This window comes from Humulus lupulus, chromosome 8 (assembly GCF_963169125.1).
Source record: "Humulus lupulus chromosome 8, drHumLupu1.1, whole genome shotgun sequence".
Lineage (NCBI taxonomy): Eukaryota > Viridiplantae > Streptophyta > Magnoliopsida > Rosales > Cannabaceae > Humulus > Humulus lupulus.
Genome location: NC_084800.1, coordinates 124,932,873 through 124,944,121, shown reverse-complemented (window position 1 = coordinate 124,944,121; position 11,249 = coordinate 124,932,873). Strand labels below are relative to the sequence as shown.

General features: G+C 33.9%; 1 protein-coding gene across 1 annotated transcript; it reads left to right on the top strand.

The window, feature by feature from the left end:
- The first annotated feature begins 1,921 nt into the window (after positions 1–1,921).
- Positions 1,922–10,445, top strand: LOC133796016 (peptidyl-prolyl cis-trans isomerase FKBP15-3-like). Its single transcript, XM_062233498.1, has 7 exons — positions 1,922–2,029; positions 2,305–2,454; positions 9,554–9,676; positions 9,885–9,972; positions 10,051–10,092; positions 10,188–10,240; positions 10,338–10,445. Exons 1-7 carry the CDS (start codon positions 1,922–1,924, stop codon positions 10,404–10,406), a joined length of 633 nt encoding a protein of 210 aa, XP_062089482.1. The 3' UTR covers positions 10,407–10,445.
- The last annotated feature ends 804 nt before the right edge of the window (positions 10,446–11,249 follow it).

Sequence of the window (11,249 nt, the reverse complement as noted above, 5' to 3'; positions counted from 1 at the left end):
TGAATGAGAGATCCATATCTCTGTTGCTCTGCCACGCAACAAAGAGTATATCATCGGCTATCACATCGAGGTCTTTCTCTAGTTCTTAAACTTGGTGACGGAGGTCTTCAGCCTCTTTGGTGGCCTGTGCAGTGTCCTCCCTGGTTTTCTTCAGCTCCTCAGCACGGGCCAAAGACTCCGCCTGGCTCAACTGAAGATCTTCGTGAGCTTTAGTCAGCTCCTCCTCCACGACCCGAGTGCGACCCGCGACATCCTCTAACAGCTTAGAGGAGTTTTCCTCTAAAGTGGATACCTTTGGTCATTCAGTGGCCAATAGACCCTCCACCTCGTGGACACGGGCTCTCGTGTCCTCCACTTCATTCTAGAGTCGCGAGTTCTCCTCCAAAGGGACTGCAATTTCCTAGAACTGCGCCAGCTCTTCCCGAGCCTGGGCCAGCTCCTCCCGAGCCTCTTTAAGTTCAAAGGAACGCATCAGCATGATGTCTCCGAGTTGTTGGTTGAGGGCCGCAGTTTGCTAAATTAGAATATCAAATCAGCAAAAAGATGGAGAAATAGATAATGAATTGAGGTAAACATTAGAAGACTTACTTTCAAGGAGGAATAGCAACTGGCGACTACCAGTGAAACCTCGTTGTCACTAACAAAACAAGCGAAGCTACGAGAAGGCATCTCACACACGGACCTTGCTAACCCTTGAAGAAGCTCCACAGAAAGTAGAACTGCCCTAGCTCCTACTATCCCCACGAGGAGAGGCTCCAACTCCTCGCTGCAAGGAGAAGCAACAGGATCCTTTGGCCAGCCCTCACGCAGAAACTCAACAAGGAGTTTAAAGTCCTCATCGCCCTCATCAATGCGTGCGTTGTAGTACTCAACAATCTTCTTGTGTGTCTCCAAATCTTCCCCGTCATAGTGTTCTGGGAAGATTATCAACCGAGGTACCCTGACTGGAGGGGAGTCAGGCACATTAGAAGAGATTTCCTTACCCTCCCCAGAGGATACCCCATCTTGAGGGGAGGAAACTTCGAGGTCAATGACCTCACCAGGAGCCACTGTCCTCAGAGTGAGGATCGGTGGAGTAGCTGCAAGGGTTGCTGGGACAACCAGGGGTGGAGCTGCAACGGTCGGGGGTGTGGGCACCGTGATTGATGCCGCTGGAAAATCTATCTGAGAGGGTCCTAACACCCTCTGGTGCTTCAACCTGACCAATTTGAACATGCCCATGCTTTTAGCACAAAAGAAACAAACTGGTTAGACCCTCGGAAGGGAAATAAAATAACAAAAACAAGTGAAAACACATGCGAGACTAAGTATAAATCTCCTCAGGAGCCCCATCGCGATCAGGCTCCGCTGAGTGGAGGACGGAATGGGAAAATTCGCGGATGAGCCGACCCATCTCCTACATTAGATTGGTCTTGTATTGACAAAACTAAGTGGCATACATAGTCGTCATCTCGCCAAGAGGCACGGAACCTTGGGGGTGTCTCTTCCTCCTTGGATTGCATAGGAACATGTCAATGAGGTACCGATAGTCTTGATACTCTTTGTCTAACCAACGACACCCTGAGACTTGACCACACTCAAGGAGCAAGGGAAAAAATGAAGAATGGCCGGGAGTAGTTCCCTCCCCTACATGCTTAGCATAATGAAGGACAATTGGGGATTTACCTTGAGGCATGGAAGATGACTCGATCCCCACTTCGAGCTCCGCCTCGAGCTCTTTGTCTTCCTTCACCTCCATGGCTTCCTTGATGGTGAGGATGCTCTCTGCATACTCCTCACGAAGGCGTCACATGTATTCAAGTTTCCCCTTGGCCACCACATAGTCTGTGTGGAGCCTCGCCTCGTGTCGTGATTTCTTCGAGTCCCAAAATTTGGTGAGGACCATTGGGCTTATGCTCTGCCCCTCTTGCAGTAGACCATAATGCCGAAGATGGGCATCAATGACGAAGAAGGTGAAATCCAACTCCTCATCATAGATGGTGTTCATTGCCCTAAATCTTTTGTCGAAGGAATCAACGAAAGGTGTGCGGTGATAGGGACCTGAAGTGAGACGTTTTCAAGATCAAGGATCAATTACGAGCGAGAAATTATTAAACGAAACTATGCGGGGACAAAAGTGCTTACCAACTCTAGCGAAGTCTAGGAGTAGGGTGAGTTTGGTCCTCGTTGGGAAGCCATTCACCTAGAAGAATTGATCCTTATAGTTCCGAGTGTGGTTCTCATTGCCGCTTGGAGCCTTGTAGCTTCTCCCTGGGATCGTGTGCTTAATCAGGGTGTAGTACCTATCCTATTCCCCTTCTTCAGGCACTTTTGAAAGCTGTAGATGTACAATATCTCAGCAGGGGAAGGTGTGGGCCAATTCTGTCTCTTGTACAGAACGTAAAGTCTGACCAGTACTCGATGCGAGGACAACTGGAAGGGGGCTATGCCAACGAACTTGAGGAAGTTGACATAGTATTGGTGCAATGGCAGGGTTTCACCAGCTTGGAGATGAGAGGCACTCCAGGGCTCGAGCCCATGAATACTCTCATGCGCCCTCTCGTCCTCCCAAGACAGGCGCACTAGCATCCTACGCATGTCTACCTCGTAGTGGGTGAAAATCTTCTCCAAGGCACCTCAGTGCCGAAGCTTGCTGGGGATTTCCTCTGCCTTGAACCCCGCAGTGGTGTAGGTGTTGTTCGACGGCACCAGACCCATGTTGGCTTCTTCCTTTGAGAGGCTAGCTTGAAGAGGTCTTGTCACCACTGCGGTAGAGCCCTCTTGTACCACGAGGGCTTAACTGCTACCAGCCACCTGCTTCCCCTTCTCGGGGAGTTTCCCATCTTCTCAGGCCATTTGTATGATCTCAACGTCAAAGGCGTAGAACCCTTGTGTTGTGTAGTTGATGGAGCTCCTTGTACATATGAAACAACATGCCAAGTATTTAGCACCTTAGCCCGAAGAAAGATGGGTCAAAACGAGAATCCCTAAGACTAGTACTTGGGAAGAAGAGGAAAGAATTTCTAAAGGCTTGGGATGTCCTTAGGGCCGAAAAATCAGCACCGAAGAACACCATCAGAACTTATGAACACTACCGGAGTCTGGGAATTTTCCAAATTCCGATTGAGTGTCCAGAAAGGAAAAAGTTACCCAAAATGGGCAATAGGCCATTTTGAAAACTCCTAACACCAATATGTGCCTAAAAAGACGTGTAAAATTTCAAAGCTTCCCCTTAAAAAACCACAAAAACTTTGTTCCTAAGCATGCATCTAAACTCTCAAATTAAGCCTAGCACAAACATAAAACTAGTAAATACTTACTCGAGATGTAGTGCCAATAAGGGCTGAAACAAGTTCGGACTCTGAAGAATCGCTTGTCATTCACCCAAAAGTAAGACGACTCTTGCCAATCGTCCAAAACTGCAGAAGAAACTCGGGAATGATTAAAGTATTGGGAAGTTTGAGAGAGAAGAGAGAGTTCTGAGAATTTAGAATGGTAAGAGTGCTTGCTTAGAGGCAGTTATCGAGTTTTATACTGTTAGAACTGCTTAGAGGCATAACCTTTCAGAGGAAGTAAGAGGGAGCCCAAGCGTCTCCCCCCCCCCCCCCCCCCCTCGAAGACCTTTCTGAATTACTCCTCAGTCCAAGTATCCATTGTCCGAGGATGAGTGAAGACTTAGGGGGAAAATGTTGTTTGTGTTTACGCCATCTGACTTGTGGCAATTAGGAGCAATTAGGGACAAGATATTAAGTCTCAGAGGGCTAGCTCCTCCGCGAAGTCCAATCCGGCCATGCCCCGAAGTCTTCCCTCGAGGCGAAGATGTCTCCAAGTGAGACCACCTCCTGAACTAGCCTCCAAGTCATGGACGTCTTCGAGTGAGTCCATGCCTCGAGTCATGTCCTCGAGGCGAGGGTGTCTCCAGGTAAGGTCACATCCTGAGATGCCATTTTCACTCGGTCATTCCCCAAGTCCAGGACTCTGGTCTTCAGCCTGAAATTGATGCCAGATGCCAGTCACTGCGGGTGTGGTTCTCGAGAGGATCATCTGACAACTTTTGGTGAACCTCGATTAGTGGTGTCAGGTTCGTACACTCGACAATCAACATTTCCCACAACGCCGCCTAACATGGGCAAACATACACCACACCTTGACAATCACAGATATGTTCCCTATAAAGTTGGTGCATGACTTTCTGCAATGAGCCCCGTAGAATTTGTGTGGGCCATAGTCTTTATTTTAGCACCACCCTTTTTTGTATTAAGTCAACTTTAATACCCCAAAATGGGGGGATCTGACATTAATAAGAGATGATTAACATTAATGACCCCAGCCTCTATAAATAGGGCTGGGGTATTTCATTGCAAGGGGTTCGATTTTTTAGAGAGAGAAACTCTGTAACTCAGTACAATATATACGCTGCTTGAGAATCACCATTAAAGTTTGCTACTACAAGCTTCAAGCTCACTAAATAATAGAGACTCGTAGACTAGGACTCTTTTATAGTCTGAACCATGTAAAACCCTTTGTTCTTTTCTTGTTTTTCCTTTAATCTCTCACATTAAGTTGGCAGCAAAAAAGACAGTCAACATATATATCTGACATTTTATATACAATTATTTTTTTCTAAAATAAATTAAAATATGGAAAAAGGATGAAAATTGTAGAAATCTAGAAAAAAAATTGATCTCCTTATATAAACCATTTTTCCATATTATTCTTCATCAATTGAAAATCAGTGTTGTGCATTTCAGGCAGCTGAGAGAATTTTCCCCAATTCACACTAGCCTCTACCATTTTTCGCGGCCTCCACCATTATTTCCGGTAAGCATCTCCTTCAAGTTTCCAATCATCTTCAAGCAGGATCATACATCCGGTTGATTCATCTTCTCTCGTTGTCGTTATTTATATGGAAGTTTTAAAAGAAGTAAACAATCTTCCGCATTTTCTTATGAAATTATTTGAATCAATTCTTTTCTTTGCTAAAGCACTGGGCTCTGTTGTGCACTCTTCATCTACAAATTATTAGTTTTTAAAATAAATATGTGATCTTTTGCAAATCTATTGTTTAATAAATCATTTGATGTGAGTAACTTGGCAATCCCACGAAGAGAATGTGTTGGTTACCACTGTCATATGGGTAATCGGAAGCTTTCTCACATTTTTTGAGAAGTTAAGATTTATAATATATATATATATATTTATTTATTTATATATAGGCTACTCAGATTCAATAAGTAGCTTGCTTTAACAAAAATTAATTTGGTAAGAAATAAACATGAGTGAGATATATGATTTAAGGTACCCGGTTACGTTAATATGACATAACAAAAACAAATTTTGGTACTTTGCAATCCTTAATGGTAACAAAGACAATAATAAAATATAACTTAATACTTTTTTAACACTATAAAAATAACATGTAACAAAACATAATAAAGAGGACAACAAAAAGTAACCTTGTACATATTTTGCAATATATAAAAGTAATAAAGAAAACAACAAAAAGTAACCATTACTTTTTAGACACCACAAAAATATTATAAAACAAGTACAAGCATAAAAAAGACAACAACAACAAAAAATGTTATTTTTCTATTTATAAAAGTAACAAAAACAATAACAAAAGTAATTTAATATTTTGCAATCGCATAATAAACACAACAACAAAAAGTAACCTTCTATTTTGTTATCTATAAAAATAACAAAAACAACAATAGAAAGAAACATGATACATTGCAATATATAAAATTAACAAAAGACCGCAACAAAACGTAACTTAGTACTTTTTAGACACTATAAAAGTAACATATAATAATTACAAGAATAACAAAGACAATAACAAAAAATAACCTAGTACTTTGTAATTTATAAAATTAACAAAAGATAGCAACAAAATGTAACATCTTACTTTTTGGATACCATAAAAGTAACCTAGAACAATTACAAGCATAACAAAGACATCGAGAAAAAGTAATCTTGCACTTTGCAATCTATAAGATTAATAAAAACAACAACAAAAATTACCATAAAATAATTTCAAGCATAACAATGATAACAATAAAAAGTAACTTGGTACCCTACAGTTTATATCAGAATCAACAACAAAATACTTACAATCTATAAAAGAATCAACAACAAAATACAAATATAAAATAAAAAATTAAGCATGAACATACCATTTTAGATCAAGAGTATCCCTTAACAATATTCTAAGATGTGATGTGCTATTATTTCTATGTCAATCACTTTTATTTGCAAGTTATAATATATTATTTAACATTTTTTTATACATTCAAATCAAAATAAAAATAATAAAAAAAATTATTCCAAATTTTAATTTACGCATGCTATATATATATATCTGTATACATGTATTGAATAGACAAAATAATAAAAAAAATTGATTTTTGTAAATATATATATATATATATATATGTATATATATAGAAGACAATTCTTCTATAGGAGTCTCACTTTAAGCCTTACTGGTAGGGCTCTCAGTGTTTCTCGACCCGTAAACAGTTATCGGCGCGACTTTTTTTTATGACCGTGTATATTGTAGCTATTTAGAGTATCTTGCAAATTTTCTAGAAAATTTCAAATAGTTTACAGTACCGAAAAATAGATTCAAACATGTTTTCCATGCGCATAAAAAAAATTAGTTACACGTGCAACAACATGTTTGAACCTAGTTTTCGGTACTGTAAACTATTCGGAATTTTCTGAAAATTTGCAGGATGCTCTAAATAGCTACAATATACACGGTTATAAAAAAATCGCGTCGAAAACTATTCACGGGTTGTAAACACTGAGAGCCCTACCAATAGGGCTTAAAGTATTCCCTATATATTTATATATTATATCCAAACAACGTGCGGTTAGTTTTATTTATAAAATTTATTAATTATTTTTATTAAATTTATATTAATGTCATATAAATTTTGAAATAAATATCTTATTTTAATTAAATAATTTATTTATTTTTGTTTAAGTTCATATTTGTTATAGTTTTGAATTTGAGAGTGACAACAAGAGATTATATATTATATTAAATATTATACATGGATTTTAAATTTAAGTTTCTTCTTAGTTTTAAAAGAAAAATTGTTGCTAATTCACAGTAAATTATATTATATGTTTAATATGATATTATTCTAATAAGTGAGTTTAAGTTTAATTAAATTTTATTTAAGTTATAAAAAATATAATTTTATTATTTTTAAATAATTATTATTAAAATATCTCAAAAATATCATATTTTAATTTGTTTAATTATTTATTATTTAAAAATAATTATCATTGTAAATTATGTCAAAAATATCTTATTTTAATTTTTTAATTATTTATTTATTTTATTTAAATTTTTGTGTTTACAAACTACCGTTAAATATAAGAATATTCTATTAAATATAAAAATATTCCGTTAAAGTTAACATTAAAAAATAAAAAAACTGTTACATTAAAAAAATTTCGTTATCTACACACTTATTATATAGAAGAGATATATTGCATTACCAAAAATAAAAAAATAAAAAAAATAAACACACAACAATATATAATGTAAGAACCTCGATAATAACAAACACTCTAAAATAAAATAAAAGAAAATTTTTAATAATATAGAAATATGAAAAATTGCTGCTTTCGAGAATTATACAATAATGTATATATATATATATATATAACATAATATAACAAAAATTATATATATATTTATATTAGGTATAATAAACAATGTAATCCACTTTATTTAGTTTTATTTATATTCAATTATAATATATCTTAAGTATTTTTATATATTGAAATTATTTTTCAGTTATTATATTTGTTATATTAATAATTTTTTTCTTTAGTTATATTAAAAAGAGTAAATCGTAGCTAAAATATTTAATGTTTTCAAAATATTAATTTTTTACACCCAATATTTTTTTTGGCGATAAATATACTTATTATCTTCAAAATGTTGCACTTTTATATCCAAACTTTTTTTTTTTGGCAATAAATATACTCAATGTTTTTAAAATAATGTACTTTTATACCTATTTTTTTTTATTATTTTGAGAAACAATAAAAATGTTAATGAAAAATATAGGTTTGTAATTATTTTTAAAATTTTAAATTATTTTATCTTTCTTATTATTCCTTAAAATAACTATTTTAAGTTAAAAATTACTAAATGTTTTATTAAAATTAATAGAAAAATGATTTAAAATAATTAAAAAAAAATTTCTCATCAATTTAAAATATAATTTTTTTTTTTAAAAAAGTGAAGGAAAAATATAATTTTTATTTTTTATTAGTTTTAAAATCTTAAATGATTTTTTTTATAAAGAATAAGGAAATGAAAATAATTTAAAATTTAAAATATAATTAATATTTTTCTTTTACTTTTCTATTATTTCTCAAAATAATAAAAAAAATAGGTATAAAAGTTCAACATTTTAAAAATATTGAGTATATCTACAGCAAAAAAAAAAAATAGGTATAAAGTGCAACATTTTAAAAACATTGAGTATATTTACCACTGAAAAAAAATTTGTGTATAAAATTGTATCATTTTGAAAACATTAGATATTTTAACCACAATTTGTTCTATTAAAAAATTATTTAAATATATTTATATATATATGGCAAGTTCTTAAGTCTCTCACCGGACTTAGTCCAACAAGTGGGACCCAAAAAAATTGCTAAGTGTCAAGCTGTTAAATTATTTGGTGTTTTTATTATTACATTTTTTTACTTGATGAGCCGGTGATGTAAACCGGTTGTAAAAAAATATTGAATCATGGTTTGAAAAGTATGGGCAAAATAGTAATTTGTAGGTAAAAAAAAAGTCTACAGTGGAGGGCAATAAGGTAAAATTAGTATTGTGTTTAAACATATTTACGAAATTGGGAAAGTAATGTTTAAGAGTCACTTAGTAATTTTTAAAGGAGAAGTCAGGAATAACGTTGTATGTAAAAGTAATGAATTTCCAGTAACTCATCTGCATATGAGTAACATTTTGATGTCGGTAAGTAATATTAAATAGAGTGGTTAGTAATAACATAATAGCTGAAAATAAAAAAACTGAAAGTAATTATTGTTTGTTTTTTTGCGAGTAATAAATGAATTGTCTTAGTGAATATCTTAGTTTTGTTTGCCTTGTTTAATGGTTAGAAGAATGATTTACCATTGATTATGTAGATTTAGGTTGTATAGTTAATTTAGAATGAATTTTGGTCATTATATGGTATTTGGTATGGAAGACTTTCCCTTTGCATAAGTTATTTTATAATCTCCTGATGTGCTGCACAATTAGAGTATAATAATAATAATACCACTAAACATACCATATTTAAGTTATAATATTTGTATGGTTGCTCGATTAGGAGTCACTACTTCGTTAAAAAAAGTGTGATTAAAATATTTCTATCATAAATGGAGACTAAAAATTTATGCACTCAGGAGCCTTGGAAATGAATAGGAAACAAAAAAGAAGAGAAAGAAGAACAAAACGAAAAGCCAGGATAATGAAGGTGAAACTAATGTGAATCAAACTGTTTCTGCCACGGAAGCCCAAAATGTATAAACCTTGGACTCAGATAAGCAAACTAATGCAAAGTCATCTAAAGTGAGAACATTTGCTAATGGTTTGGTCATTGAAGAACTGTCAATGGACAAACCAGATGGTAAAAAAGCTCAACCAGGAAAGAAAGTAAGTCTTCAAGTCACTAATCTTTAAGTCTGTGAAGTTCCAGACAGAAAAAATTATATTCACTTAGATTCCATGATCATGAAATCCTAAACAAAGAAGTGTAAATTAGATTTATGTTGGTTTATGTTCTAAGTGAGGATTTGACTCTGCCTTTTAAAAGTCTAGTATTCACCTACCTCTAAACAAAATTAAATTCATTACATTTCAGGTCAGTGTCCACTACATTGGCAAGCTAAAGAAGAATGGTAAACAGTTCGACTCAAACGTGGGAAGAGCACCATTTAAGTTCCGCCTAGTTGTACTATTTTTTAGCGACAACTTACGTAAACCTTCCTCATTATTTGTATTAACACTATTGTCTTTTGGTTTTACAAGGGTAGGACAAGTTATTAAAGGGTGGGATGTTGGAGTTGAGGGTAATTTTATGTCAATTTATTTTAATAAAAAATTAAATTTACCTGTTTATTTCTTTGTAAAGCAGTTCTTTACACTCTTACTTCCATTTTGCCAGGCATGCGTGTTGGGGATAAGAGAAGGCTTACCATTCCACCAGAGATAGGGTATGTCTCGAGTTTGTAAATGTCTGTTAATCTAATTTGAGCTTGTTTCATATTTGTGTTTGTGTTGATATAAACTTTTTTCACGCCGTTATGGACGTAAGGGAGCAGGTGGTGCAATTCCTCCAAATTCGTGGCTTGTGTTTGATGTTGAGTTAAATGATGTTCGTTAATTCTCGGACCTATCAATCAAACAAATTTTTGGCAGCTGTGAGGGGGTACTCGATTAAAGGAGGTCCCTAAAGGTATATGTGTATTTTTGTATCATTTAATCAATAAATTCAAATCCAACCATTCACTCTAAAAACTAACACATCCTATAACTGATAATCAATGTTGGACTAAGTCTTGAAAATGACAACTAAGGGATTAAAGAAGTCCCCTATATATATATTTATATGTATATGAAAATTTTTAAATAAACGCGAGAAGTGCGTTTGTACTAACTAGTAACATAGAAACTCAAAATCAAATAACCATGTGTTGGAATGAGAGGAACAAAGAACCAAATTTAATTCTATGCGGTAGGGTGTATTGTGTGTATACTCCCCATTTAAATATGATTATATTAAAATAACTTAAAAGTAAATAAATATAGTAAGGTGCAATAATTGTATGCGATTAAGTTATTTTGCTCACCCTTATTTTAGGTTAAAATTTTAGACAATCACGGACTATTTTCAATTATTTGTGTAGTAAGTCAATTATTATGTAGATAAGTAATAGTTTTCTACCAAAACTAAAAGTGGATTTTTCAATTGTAGTTCTTATTATTTATACTTTGTAGTGCTTCAATTCTAAAAATTGATTTTATATCAATTAGGTCCCAATTTTTTAAAATCGTATCATTTAGATCCCCAAAATGTTATTTTTATTTCTTTTTTTATTTTAAAATGCATAAAAAATATATAGAAAAAAAATATTAAATCAATCTTAAAAAATTTGGAACACTTAATTTATGACATTCTTAAACATAATATTTTAAAAGACTATCATGACATTTTTTAAAATTTGAT

What these genes read in the sequence shown, in the direction of transcription:
- LOC133796016 (XM_062233498.1), top strand. Translation starts at nt 1,922, where the DNA reads ATGCCGAAGATGGGCATCAATGACGAAGAAGGTGAAATCCAACTCCTC. An exon ending in GAATCAACGAAAGGTGTGCG is followed by an intron (nt 2,030 to 2,304) that starts GTGATAGGGACC and finishes CCCCTTCTTCAG; the next exon opens with GCACTTTTGAAAGCTGTAGA. An exon ending in GTGGGATGTTGGAGTTGAGG is followed by an intron (nt 10,093 to 10,187) that starts GTAATTTTATGT and finishes CCATTTTGCCAG; the next exon opens with GCATGCGTGTTGGGGATAAG.